This window comes from Artemia franciscana, chromosome 18 (assembly GCF_032884065.1).
Source record: "Artemia franciscana chromosome 18, ASM3288406v1, whole genome shotgun sequence".
Lineage (NCBI taxonomy): Eukaryota > Metazoa > Arthropoda > Branchiopoda > Anostraca > Artemiidae > Artemia > Artemia franciscana.
This window is the reverse complement of record NC_088880.1, coordinates 2,344,916-2,364,969: the sequence shown is the minus strand read 5'-3', so window position 1 is coordinate 2,364,969 and position 20,054 is coordinate 2,344,916. Positions and strand designations below refer to the sequence as shown.

Sequence of the window (20,054 nt, the reverse complement as noted above, 5' to 3'; positions counted from 1 at the left end):
TACGTCTACTTTTGAGTGAAGATCTTTTTGTTGAAAACACAAAAAGTACAAGATATTTCTTTTTTTTGCTCTCCTCTGAAGTCTGAATTATGTAAAATTCGTGAATTTTGGACTACAAACTTTTGTTGAAAGCACAAAAAGTAAAAAATACATTTTAAGTCCTTTTTGCTCTCGTGTAAAATTTGTTTTGTGCAGCGTTCATTTAACTTATTGCGTCACTTCTGAGTTTCCCCCTGCTGGATAACTTAGAGAATTTTTAAAATATTTACAAGCTTCAGCTTGAGGCTACGTTAGAGACATGACCATTAATCAGATACATTGGATCCTTCAATATACATCGTCGCTGTCAGACCTTAAGGCTGCATCTGACAGCTTCTCACTTTTGCGAAAAATGTCGAAAACTATTTATTAAGCCTTTCTCAAAAGGAGGACTAGCAGGGATATATATATATATATATATATATATATATATATATATATATATATATATATATATATATATATATATATATATATATATATATATATATATATATATATATATATATATACATATATATATATATATATATATATATATATATATATAATCAAACATTTATTCCGTAATCTATATTGGCATTTGCAAATTGGAGAGCAAACAGTTTTGGAAGTTACTTTATAAGTTCGAAAATGGCTTTTAGCCATGACTTGGGATGGCAAGTCTATCTTTCAGGGGAAGACAACTTTAGTGCATGACGAAGGACGTTATTACGGTTATTATTATTTCTATTGGTAGATCAACTTTCATTTAATTCAACCTGTACAATTTGACCACCATTTAAATCCACCCCCATTGGACCTCAACCCCGTTTATCTCAGCTCTGTTTTAAGCAACACCCATGCAAATCAACACCTGTTCAGTTCAACCTGTTTGATCATTCATTCAAATAAATCAGTGATTAAGTTTGAACTGGAAGTGATAGATACCTAAAGTTGCTTCACGCTCATCTCGGATTTTCAATCTTATATTTAAATACCCTGAACTTAAAGTAACACCTGACGTTTCAATAATTTTACATGGTTTTAGCTTTAAATAAAACAACCTTTTTAAGCTTTTTGTGGTAATAGTTTTAACAGTTAGTTGGTCAAAGTTTCAACTAATTCGCTAACTGAAAGATAAACACAACATTCAATTCATCATCTTACGAACATTCCAAATACAATCATAGCGACTGCGTAATTATCTGTCAGCTCCCCTATTGCCTGGATATACCCCAGGACTGTATACCGAATATTGCTTATTCTTTTCTTTTTTTTAATGGTTATTATTATCCCTTAAAAACCAAATAAATATGAAGAATAAATACAAAAAAATGATAAAAACTAACAAAATCATCGAAGTTTCGTATATGATCTATGTCTTTTGGAGAAATTAGGGAGACATGGAGCAGGGATGCAAGTGCAACAACAGCGAATATTATGCTTAGAAGATAATGGTAAATTGAAGTTGCAGCTTTTGCTGCAACCATGAAATTCAAGTGTGTTTGAGCCCTGGGCATGAAAAGTTTTGCTAATACAAGAATTATTCAATAAATATAGACTATTTAATTCTAGCCAACTTTCATCACTACCAAGAGCTGAAATACATTTTCTAGTTCTATTGTTTATTTTATTAGAGTTGCTTAGAATAGGATGGATGTGAATTGGAGATCGGTTAAAAGAGAGTGGACGAAACGAGGATTGAGTTAGAGGAGGGCTGAGCCTTATTTTGTTTAAAAAATTTTTTTAAAAGCTCTAAATATTCATCATCGTCTTTCGGATGATTCGTTTGGAAAAAAGTACGGTATTAAGATCAAACACAAAACACCCAGAAAAAAAAATATGCCGTGTTTTCGCCGTCAATAAAAATGTTTTTTGTGCAAATTGCATTTTGGGTGAGGTGGGCACGTTAGTCATTTATTCTGAAAAAGCTTTGCCCCAACCCTTTTCGATGTTTAGTATGACCTTAGATAGGAGATGTTTAAGTTAGTGAAAGATTTTAAAAATCTCATTTTAGTGAGATATACGCAACATTTATTGTCGAGTTAATGTCGACAATTTTCTGTTGTTGAGGTTGACCTCGTGTAGCACAGAGGTTTGATCTCTGCTTGGTTCGATTCCAGAGCTCGATTAACTCTCAGGAGCCAAAGAGCCCAGGGTTTGATCCCAGATTATGCAGGGCCAACTGAGAAAGGTGCTGGCTGACATAAAAAATGACCACAAAACATCTGGCTGACCACAAAACATCAGTATATGCCGGGTGAGGTGTTCAGGTCTTGCCCCAGAAACAAAACAACACAACAGTTAATATAGTATTTTTGAGCCATTTCCCTTTTAAACTTAGCAGTTTTTTTCCATGTGCTTTTCAAACTCGAGTACCTTGTTTACATGATTATAAACTTGTATACAATAAAAAAAGAAAATAAATCTATGGGGTCCGTCTAAAATAGTGTACAAGTTGTTTTTGGTTTATTTTGGACCACGAATCGATTGATAATTGTGGACGTTTGACTTTAATCCTTTTTTGGTCCAGCTGCTTTAAAGTGGAACTGTAAAAGACCTTTGAGGACTTTATTCCTTTTGCGACAAGATCTCTCGAGCCATAACAAAAAATTCTCTATTGCCAAGTTAATTGGCTCCCAAGACATTGTTCTCTTTATTATCCTTGAAGTTCTTTTGTTTCAAGTGGCTTTTCAAGTCGAGTAGTATTGGTTACAAGAACACAATTGAGATACTGAGAAAAATAAGAAAATAAAATGCAAGGCCTTCGTAGAAGGAGAAGAGTGTAACAAAAATACATTATGATGTTGCAAGTCATTAATACAAAATCTAGGGTACAGATAATTTTGTTTTAAACACGACGTTTTGAAGTTCTAAACGTTCTAAACGTTTTTATTATCAATGTGACCAAAACAGATCTGCATGTAAAGATTTGTTTACTCAATATAACATTCGATACAAATTTATTCGAAAAATATTTGTGCATTAGTGTGCAGAATTTGAGTTTTGATAGTATGAAAAAAACGAGAGAGGTCCATTCGTCAAGTTATGTGTCTTTATCTGTAATTATAATCATTGTTTCAATACAGTCTCAAATTTATCCAGAAGCCACTAAATCTTTAATGCCACTGCTGATACTAGCAATGACAACTAATCCAAGAACTAAGGTCTCTGAGGCCAGCACAACTGCGTACCCCCCGCCCTCATCTCAGTCTGTGCAGAGCTTCACCCTTTACTGCCTTCCGTGAACTCCTATCTTCTTTAAATTATTTTCACCTAATTGGGCACCTTTTGGGTCAGCAGAATATTATGATGCTGAGTAATGAGAAAAGATCGTTTGGGTGGCTTCACTTGCCTAAGCTGTATTATTAGTAAGTACGGTGGACGCAGTGAAGATCTTAAAAGAAGAATAGTAAAGGCTCAGGGAGTTTTTATAGTTTTAAAAGTTCTGAAGAATTGGAAAGTAAGTCTGCGAACCAATATTAGAATATTGGAAGGTGCAGCAATGACAGCGGTCAAGCATGGTTCTGAAACATAGACACTCTGAAAGACGAAGATTAGACGTCTTCTAGACGTCTTCTAGAGTAATTGTCTACGGATTGTTTTGGTTACTCGTCAAATTGACCGGATTTGAAAAAGTAAGGTGTTCGAAAAATGTGGTTCTATCCTTCTTTTCAGAGCTATAATGAGAGAAAGGTCGATACGGTTAAGACATGTTTTTTCAAAGAAAGATGGCCAAAGATTGTCCTTTTCAGCCAACCATCTAGGGCTAGACAAAAAAGAAATACTCCCCGAGCTGAGTAGGTAGTTTTGGGGAAATTGGAACTTCTTGAGAAGTTCGTTTGTAAATAGGGAGGCTTGGATAGATTTAGATGGAGGAGGAGTGTGCGTAGCTTTGTTAGCCTCAGGTGGCTTGGTGTTGTAGTGAGTTGTTGTTAGTAGAAGTAGTAGTAGTTTTTAAGGTTTTAACATAGTAGTAACATAGTTCCTAAGGTACTTAGGTCTCAATTAGAGTTTGCAACCTTGATTCTGAGAAAGTGATTGTAGAGATTGGACAAATAAAATCCTATAGAAAAAATTAACAAGAATTATTCTTAGAAAAAAAATTAAAAAAGAGAAAAAATGCTCCCTTTATTGATATCACTATGCACCGGTACTAGACTGAGCTCAACCTCGAATATACTGTTTTAGAAAAAAAAGTCAGCAGTAAGTCAAAATCATTTTAATTGTAACCCTCATCTATTTCAGTTCTTCCTCCGAAGAAAAATTAAGAGACAAATTTTCTAGTTAATTAGAAAATTAATTTAAATATGATTATATATGATGGAACTCAATTAATTGAATAGTTACGAGTAATTGGGAATTGAATTCAACGAATTCAAGTAGATAGTTAATTCAAATTACACATCTTTAACTAATCAATTTGAAAATTTGTTTTATCTCTATTTCAGCTTATCCCCAGATCTGCGACTCTGCCTAAAACTCGATGAGTCCAATTTTCTACTTGAGAATATGTTTCTAAGGCTTCAACATTTAAAAGGTAAGCAAAAAGGTAAGCAATCAAAACAGCGAAAAAATGTTTATACCAAAATATATAGTAGACTGCATTCGAGTCTGGAATTTCTATGCTGACAAAAATATAAATAAAACGAACAGCTCACCAAGTGATCATAATTTAAAATAGAATATATCAGTATCAAATATACCATGTACCTGCTATAGGTATATTTTTTAAGCTACAAATTACTTTTTCTCAAAATTAAACGTTTTAGGAGAACCCTCAAATAGTTAGTACTAAAAGTAATGCATAAATAACTGGACTCTTTTATTTACCCAAGTTTTAATCACTTCAGATTTCTACAGTATATAGTTTAGTATGTTTCTGTATGTAGCTACAATTCAGTATGTTTACTTTTATTCAATAAAACAATAATAACCTAAACGATAATATAAAATAGTAAAATAATATATAAAATAATAAAAAATAATAATATTACAGCCTTAAATGTTAATATAAAAATACTAATTTAATATAATAATATAAATAAAATTATAATTAGTATAATAGTAAAATTAATTTAATAAAAATAAGAAAGACAAAATAATATAAACTACATAGTATAAAATAATAATAATAATAACTTAAACATTAAAAAACTGAGAATTTAGCTTTAATGCTCTGAATTGCTAGGAAGGGAATATTAAGGGATATCAACATTAAATTTAGCATAATAACCAATCTGTATTAGAAGAGGAGAGCCCCAGTGACATTTTACCATATTTTGTTTGCTTTAAGTTTTATTGTTCTTCTTTATTTTCAGTAAATACAATTTGTTGACCAGCAAACATTGGTTAGCAATGTTACTCTTCATTGCTAACAATTATAAGCTAAAGGATAAAATTCTGTTTGATCCATCCCAAAAATCTCAATTAAATTTAAAAAAGCGAATATTAAAGATTGTTGCTAAAATTTTGATTATTCATCAATGATGATGGAAAATTAAATTATTTTATCTTCTGATTTGCCTGTTTTGTTTTTGTGTCCCTGTGTCTGGGATGGCCTCCGACGCTGTTACTACCGTTTTTACCGTTTTTAACGTTTACCCTACCGTTTTACTACCAAAGTAGGTTAACCATCGTCACCATTCATCTTCTCTTATTCCTGGCCTTAGTGTTTAGAATAATTAACAGAAAATAATAAAAATATAATCCAAGTATGCATAAAATTGGGGTGAATCAAATGGATTCATTTGAACACTCTCGTCATTAAAACTTGAAGATTTTATATTTGTTCCCGTATTATCATATTTCCTCCGCACAAGTTTTATGTCATATAACTTCTCACCATAAAATGATTCTCTATTTTCATGCAGTGTCCTTTAATGTTAGGTTTATCATATAGTTAAAAGGTGTTTGGGATTATCGAAAATATTTTCAACAACGTTTCAACTTTGTTAAAAAGCGGAAGTTCTTAAGGTTTCTTAATTTAGTTAAATGCATCCGCATTTAATAAGATCATAAACAATGGAATTTTCGAATTAACTCTGCGTCACACATAGCCGCTATTCTTTTATTTCTTTAATTATTTAAGATGACGAAGAAGTTTAACGGCGATTCTCTCAAGACTCAGTTGTTATTAATTTTCTTCGAGACGTAGATGTTTGTTACGTAGTAGGAAATGTTTTCTAAAAGATACAGGTGCTAGTTACATAATAGGGAGTGTGTTTTTCTTTGATTGTTAAAAATACAGAGAAGGCAAGGAAAAAGCCTTCAGGGCCACCACCAGATCATTATTTCCCTGGTTCGTCACATAATAAGACTTGTTAGAGTGCTTTAGTCAGCCTGGGAAGTCCCAGTTGTAAAAATATTCATCGTAATCCAATATTTACAGGCGAAGATGACATAATCTTAAATGACTTCTTTTAGTTCTGCTGGAACTTTATAATCCAGTTTAACTCACCTAAATATAGGAAAAGATAGTTTATTATTTTTGGACATATTCTTTAGAAATAGATGCTTTTACTCTATCGGATATTCAATGGGCTAGCAATGGTTAAACGATTGCTAGAGTGCCTGAAATAGCAGTAGAAAATACAAGGAGTTATAGGCTAACCCTAGAATATGATGAGATGTTTGTACGATATTTAACATTATTGAGCATATTCAAAAAGGAAGAGCAGTCATGCTATGAAGCAAAAGTGACTATAATGCACATAAAAATATTACAAGACGGATTGAATGCATTAGTGAAATATACTGAAGATACCAATCTTAATCAATCTATAAAAACGAAGTGAGTTTAATACTAAATTGTAGCTGCCCTTAATCTCAAGCTAATGGGAGCTAATAAAAAGACTCTTACGCTCCTGTTGGACTTTCTCAGTCAGAGGATGCAGCGTCTGTTTGATCCCTACGAAGGTGATAGTAATTCCGAATGGTCCTCATCCACCTGTGGAGCCCTTCAAGGCACTAAGCTTGCACTATTGTATTCTTGTCTGTAATTAACTTCCTCATAGCTGACTATGACGACCGCTGCAAGTTTGTGGACAATCCGTCATTTATCCTGAAATATTTAGGGCATAACGGAGTTGTGACGCCACAATTCAGTTCAAACTTTTTCAGTGTTTTCACAAAAGAGTGCGCGGAGCTAAATTTTGAGATTAATGTGAACAGGTCAAAGATAGTGCGCTTTAACCCGCTAAAAATTGATGCTTTTAGCCAAATGTTTCATTCCCGCTAACAAACAGTATCAAGATACTTGGAGTTACATTCCCCAATGACTTAAGCTTTGCCGCACATATCGAAAACGTGGTTAAAAGTGCAAACGCTAGTCTACAGACTCTAAACGGTAAGCATAGGTTCAGTGCGAACACAGAGAGCATTAAGTATGCATACATAGCGTATGTCCGCCCCATTCTGGAATATGTGTGCCCTGCTTGGGTGCCCTCAGCACTTAGAACAGTGTATCTTTGTCAGGAGCTTCAATCGGTTCAGAAGCGAGCGGTATCGATCATCTTGGGCCGCCGTGACATCCCCTACGAAAAGGCTCCGGAAGTGCTAAGACTGTCTTTATTCCAAACCGGTACGAAACTCTGATAATGAGTTTTGGAAAGTTCTTGCTTTCTAAATCTCAGCATCTTGGCATTCTACCTGATCAACCTCTACCATCAAGAACGAGAAAGCAAGATAAGTTAGTTCCCGTTAAAGCAAGAACAAACCGATATGGTAATTCTTTTGTCCGGGTTTTCGTCAAAATGTACAATAAGAGTTAATGTTCATGATTTGATTTATATTTACAAGTGTAGTTTGATTTTGAATATGTTGAAAATAAACGCAAATCAGCGATAGCTGTCAAGTTTCTGCTATTAAACCTGTCTACTACTACTACTACTACTAATAACGAGAAAGAATCTTCATTCATTGCTAGTCTATAATCGCTAGTGAGGGTGTCAGGATTAAAAATTACTGGATTTGAGAAACTTAAAATCATACGGAATCTTGTGACTTTTGAAAAATATTTGATTCTAGATAAGAATTTTCAAGGATTATCTCTTCAAAGCAAAATATTTTCTTAAAGAAGGCTTTACGATATAGTGAGTAATAATTCCCCATCTTTGGACTACTGTATGAAACTTTTACGTCTTAGTCCAGATGCATTGAATCATCTTATTGACATATTACTTGAAACAAAATCAATATGATATTGTGGAGTTGCTTCTGAGCACTAGAATTGAGAACCTAGAATCTTGTTTAAGACGAGTATTTTGCAAGGCAACAAGAAACAAGTCAAAAAATCCTGTCTAAACAAGTTTAATTGATTTGATACGTGACGTCACTCAATTGCTTGTCCTTCTAGAAGACATTCATTTTATTGGTCACAAGTCAGTTTCTTTTTAGCAGTGAGACAGTCAGCATTGAAAAATGTTTTACACATATTCTAGTATGCTTATGTACATTGAGCAGCTGGTCATCTTGTGAGAACTTTACTATTGTTGATAACTATAATGAAAAGTGTAAATTGTGCAATCCATGTAAATTGCACAGAGAACACACAGTGCAGATTAAGGATTGTAATTCCTGTCTTGAAGGGATTTTTGACGCATCTCTTCCAATTTTGACTGTGATAAATGTGATCAGTGGGAAAATAATTACCCTTAACGTGATTCCAGTTTATTTGTAAGAGACTGATAACTTAGTAGGAAGAACTTAGTCTACGCTTCAATTCCTGGAATAATAAGAGAGTCTGGTTTTTACGAAGATAGCAGTTAATACGATTATAAACCTACTGATTTTAATTTGGTTTTTAAAGAAAATGATTCTTCACATGAGAAAATTGTTCGTGACATTGCTTCAAATAAAAAATTGAAACGCGTGAATTTTATAATATGAACCAAAAAAGTGTTATTGAATTTTCAAGGAGACATAATGAAAATGAAGTTACATTTTATTGTAGAATATGTGACCTTACTTTGCATGCCAAGATGAGGACACGTTGAATTCTGATGAGCTGCCGCCACTTATCCTTACTGATTGTTGCCTATACGTGGAAGAAGAAATCTAGAGGATATAGACTTCTGTGCATACAAGTTGTATTAATAAACAAACTCACAAATATTTTTAAAGCTTTTCACTCTAGGTCACTGAAATTTATATTATACTGGCAGGATAGGGTATGCTATCCTATGGTCCATAGAGGAATGTAACAATAAATGCTAAGATGTTCACTGCAAGTATATCTAAAACATCGAAAAATTAAATTTATTTGTGCATGAAAGCCAAAACTTTTGTTGATAAATCTTGTACTCGCTTCCTATTTTGAATAATAGGTCTTCCCCAGTGCTCAAGAAAGTTTTTAATGTGAGGCGTTTAAAATGCGTACGGTACGCCGAGAAGAATGAAAAATTCAATATTCTCCCCTGTTGTAAATATGCATAGCCAATTTTTGTCTTCATAGTTGATGAGCTACTATTAATAATGACAAGGTTATTGTTAACCCGTTGAATATGGCCAAGGAAATCTGAGGGTATGAAATAAGATCTATATTTGGACAGGTAGGGATCCGAATTGAATACTCTGATTATTTATCTGTCTTCATGGTGCCAAGTCTTATAGAACACCGCCATTAGGGGGTAGTTTCTGAACTAGTCTCAAATTGATTTAGCTAGAGAAATACTATACTCTTCACCAACTGTTTGGAAAAGGCACACTCTAAACCCACTGTCCTTGTTTGAACAAAACTCATATCTTGGGTACCAGATAAATACAATGATATCATGATTATTTTTGCAAACATCCCATTGGTTATTCCATTTTGAAATTGTTGGGAATATTGATATAGGGATTGTACTGTCAATTTATATAGGCTCCTGTGGGATTTGTCAAAGGATAAATTGTAGAGGATAATTTATACAGGAATGTTAAGGATTTTCACCATTTTAAAATGATGAATCGGTGTAGGCCAGTGCACCCATAGCAATATGCCGTTTATTAGTGATTGTATGCGGACCGATCAGTTTGATATTATTTCCACAAGCTCTTAATTTCTTAGCTACCAAAGCAAGAGGACTCACAGCCTGTTGTTTTCGTAAGCGAAGTATGGCCGAGGTGAGAGAGCCTGTTATATCAGTTGCAATTCTAACTGCTTTTCACAAATTAAATTCGGGCGGAGCAAGTTGTAGCTTTATGTCAATCTTTACATTGGGAAGATACAACTGAGGTGCGCTGATTCTGTCATGATTTATTTTCCTAACCAAGTGTAATTTTACAAATTTACACTTGGTTCCAAGTAACGAAGATGTGACAACTTTAGTTGTCACATCTCCAAGTATATTGGTCGTGTCAATGTCCGTTTTTTCATTTCCGTTAGCCAAGCCTCTCAATTGACGATAGGGCAATGGAGTTATAAAAATGGATTTAATAAAACTTGCATAATTCGAAAGATTATTGCTTGTGCTTACCAACTCTCTATTTAGGTAGACACTAATTTGTCCAAACAAATTATATACACAAAATTCATTGAATAACCTCAGCTGGACTCGGTTTTTCATAGTTGGATTATTTGACAATAACATAAAAGTCTAAATGTGGATGTCGAATCTGTGAAATAGTCTTTACTGTAATAAATTTGAAAATGAATGTTTTCAGAGAGTGGCTCTTGCAGGTAAAATTGTTTGTTGTATCCATGTTTTACCCTCAAATCAATATTTTCTGCATTCAGAAGATTTAAAGATGAGGTGAATGAAGGGTGAGATTCTTTATTTGGTAAATATGTGATTTCTAGGAAAAAAGATCCTTTTTCGATCTAAATTTTTTACTCTCGGTTTCTTTTTCTTCTTTTAAAAGAGTGATGTTATACGCTTCTGACCTGAGTTGACCCAGATGAGTGATGAGGTGTTTTTCACACTTCATAATCCTTTACCACTTTGCCGTGATTTCAATCTTCCATCCCCCCTAAATGAACCCCCAGGTTGGAGATTTTATGAAACAGTTTTATGAGGAGATTTTATGAAGTCCAAATCATTTAGTGTAAAAGACACAAAATCTGTGGCAACCGGTGAAATATATTCTTTAAAAAGGGGTTATGTAGAGTGAAACAACTTAGCAAACCAATTGCCAAGACCGTAGCTTGACATTGACGAGCAACCCCTGTAATAGTCCTTTCCATGACCCAATTGTTGTGTTCTAAGAGAATCAGCATAGCCATCAATATCAGGACAAACAAAAGTATGTTTCCATTAGCCATCATTGAATGGGTCGAAAGTGAAATGTAATCATAGCCATACCCTATGTTATTGCAAGAGAATTCACATTTTAACGTTAACTGACAGAGTTCTAAATACGAAGTATTGACTAGAATATATTGAAACTGTTTTATTTTGTAGTGGGGAGTGTGTTTGTGAGTGGTTTTTTGAAGAAACAAAACTCATGCTACATGAACATGTAGGAGAGGGACATTGGTATTACCGACTCTTGATGTCTCAACAAAAAATGCATAAGGAAATATACAATTCTCTGATAAGAAGCCAAGTGGATAGTCTGCAAAAACAACATGTTCCTTCCCACTGATGCTATCAGCACTGTTACCCTCGATTATATTTCGTCTAAAGCCAAGAGCATCTATCAAATTATCTTTGAGATAAACCATTTCATTCTCTATGGGAGAGCTAGTGTAGATCTTCCACTGATCTATTGACTACTTATAGTGGAATACACAATTTTTACGAGCAGAGATTTTTTATTCATAGCAAGACACAAATCAGTCATACTAACATATTCCCTGCATTTTAGGGTGAAATGTGTATATCAGATATCAGAGCTAAGTGGTTTTATCCATTCCTCTTCCTTACCCTATACTGGCCAACTGTTTGGTCCAACGTTTATATCATATGCATGAAGTTTTTTTGGGGTATCATTAGTAATTTTAAGAATACACGAGTTCAACTCTTTAATATCTTTTCAATTTGATACATTTCATTGTTTTTAACTTTTGTATTACATACTAGTAAAAACTGTTAAGAATATCTTCATCTTTCCTATTACGTAGACGACATTTTACAGTTTAGGTGTCTAAGACTTTTGAGACTTTAAAAAGTTGAGTGGACCGCAAGGAATTCCCCTTTTCAAAAATATCGTTTGTCAAATTGATTTGAACTGTATCACAAACATTAAAATTCTTCTTGTTCTTCTGCGTACCTTCATTCGAATATTATTTAAGAAAAACTTAAATACTGTACACTTGATATACAGTACCTCTAGATTACAAATTAAACTGTTCTTATCAATCTTTCAGCCAATGCCACCTTCGTCAGACTGTGACTATGATAGAGTGTTGTATTATATTTCAATTTTTTATATATTTGGATTAGCGAGTTCTCTACCACGACCTGTTTGAATTTTTCTATAAGAGTCTTGTTCAGAAATAGATTCAAGGGCTTTAGGAACTTCTACGCCTCTCTTAGAACGAAATTGAACGGCATATGAATAGCGACTAAATTACTGATTACAAGTAGAATATACTTCTACTGACAGTATTGACATTTTTGAACGTCGTTCAGAGTCAAAAGATCTGCTTGCAATATATGCAATGGGAAAAGGCTGTAGTTTTTGATTAAGACTGCAGCGAACTCTATGATTTCGCTGAAAAGTAAAACCGGGTTCATCCTGTAAATACTCCGTAGCCAACTTCTTTTCAACTCCTGTGCCTCTTACAAGTGTAGCAGGAGAACTTGAACTTCCGGTTTTGCCAGCATTTTCATAAGCACATCTCAAGACTTGAGCCATTTTGAAAATAAATGTGGTGTAAAGCGTCCGCTACCCTAAAGTGGCGCTGATAATGAGACGCTTCCGTTTAATGCCTTTTAAATCATCTTCACTTGGCGTGCTAGTATTTAAAAAAAATGATTAAATAATATCTTTTGATATTTCTTCATATTCTCTTAATCATTTTCAAATATATTTATTGCCATTAAGACTTTTTGGAAAGTTTGATGAATTTAAAAATTTATACCAATGACTACCAAATGATTCAAGTATTTTACTATCTACAATTAAATCTGATACCAAATCAATTAAACTGTAGCTCTTCTCGTAGTTTATAACATAATTCTCTTTGTCATCAATTCATAAATTTTCATCTTCAGTGAGATAAGTCAAGAATCTTTTACTTTGCTCAGTACTCAAATGAGGCATTAAGTCTGCTACTGTTGACAAAGTTTTAAATAAATATTTTTCTTCTTTTGGTTGTGGTTGCCGGGATGTTGAACTTTCAGAACTTTGAGGTTAATGAAATTTACTTTCAGTGGTCTTTCACGTAGGATTCATACCTATCGACACGTCGAAGTAAATATTGAAGCACAATTAATTTTTCGTCATTGGCAATGGTTTCATTGTTAACAAAATTATCAAGAATAGTTTTAAAGTGCTCCTTTGGTGAAAAAGCTAGTTCTATTGGCGTAAATTTATTGAGTCTACCATCTAAAGAATTACAAGTAATGTTTACAAGTCCTGCGATTATTGGCTCTAACAGTGAAAAGAAGCTACCAACAGCTTTAACAAGCTGTTTTCTCGTAAAATCTTCTCCTTTATTTTTGCAAGCTAGAGAATGTACAAGTAAACGACGTTACTTTGTCCGTCGCTTAACTACTTCCTGCAGATGAACATTGCCTTCAGTTAAGTTTAAGCAAAGCTCAAATAGAAGATGAATGATTTTACGATTAATTCTTTGTTTGAGTATAGCCTTCCTTAGGTGCATTTTTTGAATTTTCTGGGACAGAAAATATATATCTGTTTCTACGTAGTTTCTTCAGTGTCATGATGGCGAATAACGATATTTTTTATTATTCACGGGTATATATAGAGCAATTTCACTGTTGAAAGTATCCGTGACTATGCGTAACTCTTCGGTTTTCTTATTGAGATCCAATAGAATGTTACCATAAGGTTTATTAGCATCTTGATTTATGCTGAGAATAAAAATTTTGGTTCACCGAGGTATATTTGCTTGTTTAAGGTTATAAGAGAAATCAAACCACGAACAACCCTATACATGGTAGAGTAAGTACAATTCAATGCAACTATTCTCATACATTTACTCTAATGAAAGAGACTTTGGAGAACAATGGCTACGGATGGTTTTGCGCTGAGAACGAACAGCAAAAAGCTGCAATGTTTCCTGCGACCTTTCTTCAATGAATTAAGCTAAATTATCAGTAATCAACCACTAGTTTGGTTCAATAATATTTATCACGTCAAGTCCCTGTAGAAATTTTATGTCTGATGCAATAGTCACACTATAGCAGTAGAAGATTGTTTGAAGATTTTTAAAAACATTTTATCAGGATTTTGAATTATTTTTTGGTAAAAGTTTTGTTTTGACAGACATTAAAGGTTCACAAAGAAATGATGTGAATTGAATTTGAAACCCATACATATTTCTCCGCTCATTGTCAAAATACAACTAAAATAACCTCAGACTGTTGGATAAATACTAAGAAATGTTTAATTAATGCAAATAAATTCACTATATATTTACCAAAAATAATTGCTTGAAGGTATTTATTTCAAATAATCACTGAAATATCTTTACATAGGCAGAGAATAAAAATATAAAATATGCACTTAAAAGGGCAATTGAAAATCCATACCCGCTAACGTGGTGTCTGCTGTGAGTTGGCGAGCAGGGTGACTGGAAAAAGTAGCCCCAGAGGCTGGGGGGGCTGGTTAATGTAAAAAAAATAATATTAAGCACTTTTTAAAACCACAATTCTACCTTGCGCAAAAGCATAAAACAAATAAAAACATTTACAAACACTACTTATAAGAACACTATAAAACACTTTTCTGAGTTGGAGACTGTTGGGGTGGAGATCAAGTTAAAGTTAAGTTATATAATGTTAGTTTATGTTATGTTAGATAGGCTATGTTAAGCTTGTATCTAAATTTTTTAGTTTAGGCTAAAAACCTGAGCTAACATAACAAAACACACCACACCAAACCAATCTGATCTAACCTTCCCTGCCATCATCGAAACTTGCATCAAATTTAAAAGGTTGCTGGAAACGCTGACTAAATCCAAGAAGAAGAAAAAAGGGGTTTCGGATATTCACCGGTGAATGTTGACAGTCACCAACTTAAGGAAATCCACGGTAACATATATAGAAAGCCATTTAGTAATTTAGAAAGCCAGGTACGATTTATATTAGAGAGTCAGGAAATTCAGCATTGGCAAGGGCTGGTTTTTGATTCTACAACCCTGCAACATTATAATCAGGCAAAACCTAGTTTTGGGGAGGAAGTTTTTTTTAAATTTAACTTACCGGCTATGATTCTACGTCGTTTGATTCAGCTTAGGGCAAATTGTCTTCCAATCCAGAACAGACAAAAAACGTTCGACAAAAATAAAATGATAGTTGGTCCTGATAGGCGATATGTTTGTCCCCTTTGTAAAGATGATGATGAAGACTTGGATCATTTTCTCCGGAAATGCCCGGTGCTCTTGGATTTACGGGAAATTTATTTGCATGGGGTTAATTTGATGCTTCCGGGTATTCTACAAAATAGTAACCCAACCACAATATTTCGAGTGGGAGTATATATAGATAAATCTTTAATAAGAAGAAAAATTTTTATATGATTAATTTCTTTTATAGTTAGATTAGGTACTTTTTGCGTTGAATTCTTTTTTTTTGTGCGTGTTCGTATTGTTGTTAATTTCCTTGCTTGTTTGTTATTTATTTATATTTTTGTGTATATGGCCCACGGGTTTTTGAAATATACTTATCTATCTATCTGTCTATATATTGTTATCAAGACTCCCGTTTTCGAAGTTTCGGTAAAGTTAGGACGTGTCACTCTTTGCTTAAAGGTCGTCACCTCAAAGTGCTTGATTTTCAAACAGTTCGTGGTAACGAACTGTATTAAGGAGCGACCCGGCTCAATAGTAAACGAAACTCTAAAAAACGGAATTTTGATGCTAAAATATACTTCAAAAGAATCAGATTTTCATGCTGATTTTAAATATTTAAGTTTCATCAAATTTAGTCTTTGTCATCAAAAGTTACGAGCCGGAAAAAATTTGCCTTATTTTAGAAAATAGGAGTAAACACTCCTTAAAAGTCACAGAATCTTAACGAAAATCACACCATTGCATACGGCGTATCAGAGAACCCTATGGCAAAATTTTCAAGCTCCTATCTATAAAAATGTGGGATTTCGTATTTTTTTGCCAGAAGACAAATCACGGGTGCGTGTTTATTTGTTTGTTTGTTTTTTGTTTTTCTTTTCCCCAGGGGTCATCGTGTCGATTAAGTGGTCCTAGAATGTCGCAAGAGGGCTCATTCTAACGGAAATGAAAAGTTCTAGTGCCCTTTTTAAGTGACAAAAAAATTGGAGGGCACCTAGGCCCCCTCCCACGCTCATTTTTTCTCCATAGTCAACAGATCAAAATTTTGAGATGACCATTTTGTTCCGCATAGTCAAAAACCATAAAAACTATGTCTTTGGGATGACTTAATCCCCTCAGTCCCCAGGGGAGGGGCTGAAAGTTACAAACTCCGACCAGTGTTTACATATAATAATGGTTATTGGGAAGTGTACAGTCGTTTTCAGGGGATATTTTTTGGGGGTGGGGTTGAGGGGAGGGGGCTATGTGGGAGGATCTTTCCTTGGAGAGATATGTCATGGGGGAACAGAAATTCAATGAAAAGGGCGCAGGATTTTCTAAAATTGCTATAAAAAAACAATGAAAAAATAAACATGGAAAAGATTTTTCAATTGAAAGTAAAGAGTAGCATTGAAACTTAAAAAGAACAGAGACTATTACGCATATGAGGGGTTCTAAAAATACTTTAGCATAAAGAGCGAGGTATTTAGGAGGAGTACCTCGCTCTTTATGCTATAGTATTTCTAGTAATTTCAACTATTTATTCTACGGCCTTTCTGATTCACTGGTCATTCTTAAGGATTTGGGACAAAACTTACGATTTAGTGTAAAGAACGAGGTATTAACGAGGGTACAAACCCCCTCATATACATAATAAAAATTAAAGAATATAAAAGTTTGTTACGTAAGTTAATTCTTAAATTACTTATATTTTTTACTAGTAAAAAAATTCGTTAAAAATTAAAATTTATAGTTGCCTTTTTATGTAACCGAAAAATTGCATGGCAACTAGGCCTCCTTCCCCATCCCTTATTTCTCAAAATCAAATGATCAAAACTAAGAGAAAGACATTTAGCCAAAAAAGGAATTAATATGCAAATTTCATTTTAATAATTTATGTGTGGAGAGCCAAAATCAAACATGCATTAATTCAAAAACGTTCAGAAATTACATGAAAATAACTAGTTTTTTTAAATGAAAGTAAGGAGCGACACTAAAACTTAAAACGAACAGAAATTACTCCGTATATGAAATGGGTTGTCCCCTCCGCAATCCCTCGCTCTTTACGCTAAAGTTTGACTCTTTGCCACAATTCTGCTTTTTAAAACAATTAAAAGCTTTAGCGTAAAGAGCGAGGGATTGCGGAGGGGACAACCCATTTCATATACGGAGTAATTTCTGTTCGTTTTAAGTTTTAATGTCGCTCCTTACTTTCAGTTAAAAAAACTAGTTTTTTTTATGTAATAACAAATTGAAACAAGCTTTGCATTTATAAGTCTTAAGTAGGCCTATAGGTTAAAGTAAATAAATTCACATGTCAAAGGTCTTTTAGTACTGTTAAGATTAAAAAGTTGATCTGATTAGTTTTTGCTAATTTAGCCAAAGTACTTTGTTTTTCCCAAAAGTTCATTTCATTGCGACCTTTAAATATCTAATTCATAATAGGTTGGAGCTATTGGTCCAAAATGTTCTTATTTTCTCCATCATTAGGAGCTTACAAGGTTCTGAACATCTTTTTTCAAACATTATAAATAAGACTTCTTAATGAAAAGGCAAGAAGATATTACAATTTCGGACTCCCAACCCCAAAGATTTACAAGTAAATTAGGTGTATATTATCCTAGATTTTTTGAAAATTTGTCCATTATTACGTCAAATACTTTGAATATTTTATAGCTGACGAGTTTCGTGTAGTGCTAGAAGCACTGGGAGAGAAACTTCTTGTGGCCTGCCTTACAAAATTCTCAGGAACGTTGAGAAATTTCGCCCCGAACCTTCAAGATTTTCTCACAGGATTGGGAAGTGTTTTTGCAGAACTAAGGATATCAAATAATACTAAAGACTATCACCGCACATCATTTTCTTGTGTTCGAGACCCAGAGCGGATCTTACTTCACTATGGAACTAATACCCCAACTGCTGGGTATATTTTTGCTGGAGTGCTTAAAGGTATTGCAAAAAACTTATTTCGTTGTTCTTTATCAATGCAAGTGACACTTCATGAGCTTTCTAGTCTAGAGTCAAAACGTTACCATTTTGGCTACAAAATCAAGACAGTACCTATGCAAAATAGAGAGTGGGGTACAGAAAGGTTTTCTTCAAAAACATTTTGCTCCGCCTTCCCGTGGCACTTGGTGCTTGATAGGAAGTTAAAAATAGTTGAGCTTGGAGCTGGATTTTTGAAACTGTTTGGTCGCTCTATAAGATTGTATGAAAGTGATTTTGTGACATATTTAGAAATTAGAAAGCCACATGTGAATCCCACATCGTTTGCCAAGATAGTGAAAAAGATTAATTCTCCTTTTATTCTTCGATGTCGGAGAACAGCGAACACATCGGATACCCATGAAAATCAGGTAAGGTCTTAATTTATATGCTTTTCTTATGCAATATATTTTACATCACCTTGAACTAAAACACGTTCTCAGTTATTTTTTCAAGTTTTCAGAACTGCAATACAGATATAAATACATTTAAATTCTCTGCTCTCCACAGCTCCAGCATTTAACTTGCCTTTCAGCTAGTTGGGCTTTAAAACTCGATCAGGGTTTCTTCTGGGGATTGATTCTAAATTTTTTTAAGGAACAACAATTTACTGCAAAATTGATTCACTCTGTTTCACTGAATTTAAAAAATTGGCAGCGGATGTAAAGAGAGAACTTAAAGCAAATTAAACTTAACTAATTTCAAGGGGAGCTGCAATCTTTCTCAGACATTTCACATTTTTTCCAAAATTTACGTTGGGGGTTAGACAGAGAAGGGATACACAAAGGGATACAAATGTAATGTCTTTTAAAAATCAAAATTTTGTTCAATTTTTGTGTAAAACACTGCGGAAAGATACTATTAGTAAATATAAATACATTGTATTTAATAAGCTCTTATTAAGGAAGAAGTTGAACTTTAATGTAAAGAACAGGATTCTGAGGCGGCAGTATAGTATTTTTTATATTTGCAGAGACATCTGTTTATCTTAAGCATTAACCATACATTTTACTTCCATGTATAAAAATAAATTATTTATGTTTAATTGGCTTTTCGCTTATTTACAAACGACAAGTGCACCGTCAGGTCTTAAATAAGAAGCAATCTGCCATGTGAGAGTTTTTATTACGGATTTTTATAGAACATTTAATACCTTAAATAGAATGTCGTCTCATACTTTTTTTTTCAAGTGAAATTTTGACCCAATTCTGGCGAAAATCGCACTCTGTGGCACAAATTGTAGGGAAACGGTGTAGAAATTTTTCCTCCTTAAACAGTATTCAAAACTAAAATTTTTCATGTAAATGTAGACCTTTTCATTTTCTGCTATCATTGACTTGTTACAAGTATTTCCGAAAATTATCCCCCAGAAAATTTTCCAAGAGCATGATTTTAAAAGTCGGCAAGCATTTGAATCTGTCATTATACTTTGTGCTCAAAATATTTTTGACTGAAAGAAAATATAAATTACTTGTTGGGTCCAAATATGTTTTTCTAAGTAGAAGGCGGCTTGGGGTATGAATAATTGTTCAAAACTTATGTAGACGACCTCTTGCAGAAAAATTGCGTCTGAAAATGCCCTTTTGGGGCTCTAAGGCCCCTTAAATAGTAAGTAAGTAAGTGACCCCTGAACAGGCGGTAGTGACTCCATTTCGTAGCCTTTCAGCCA

At 33.7% G+C, this 20,054-nt stretch overlaps 1 protein-coding gene across 3 annotated transcripts in view; it reads left to right on the top strand.

Moving 5' to 3' along the window:
* LOC136038492 (head-specific guanylate cyclase-like) overlaps nt 1–20,054 on the top strand; it is a 224,074-nt gene that overhangs the window by 33,706 nt on the left and 170,314 nt on the right. For 2 of the 3 annotated variants that reach the window (XM_065721579.1, XM_065721577.1), the window contains exons 3-4: nt 4,473–4,573; nt 18,077–18,756. In XM_065721579.1, the coding sequence (XP_065577651.1) occupies nt 4,473–4,573; nt 18,077–18,756 (781 nt within the window). The remainder of the gene's footprint in view (nt 1–4,472; nt 4,574–18,076; nt 18,757–20,054) is intronic. The other variant, XM_065721578.1, reaches the window with a different exon arrangement.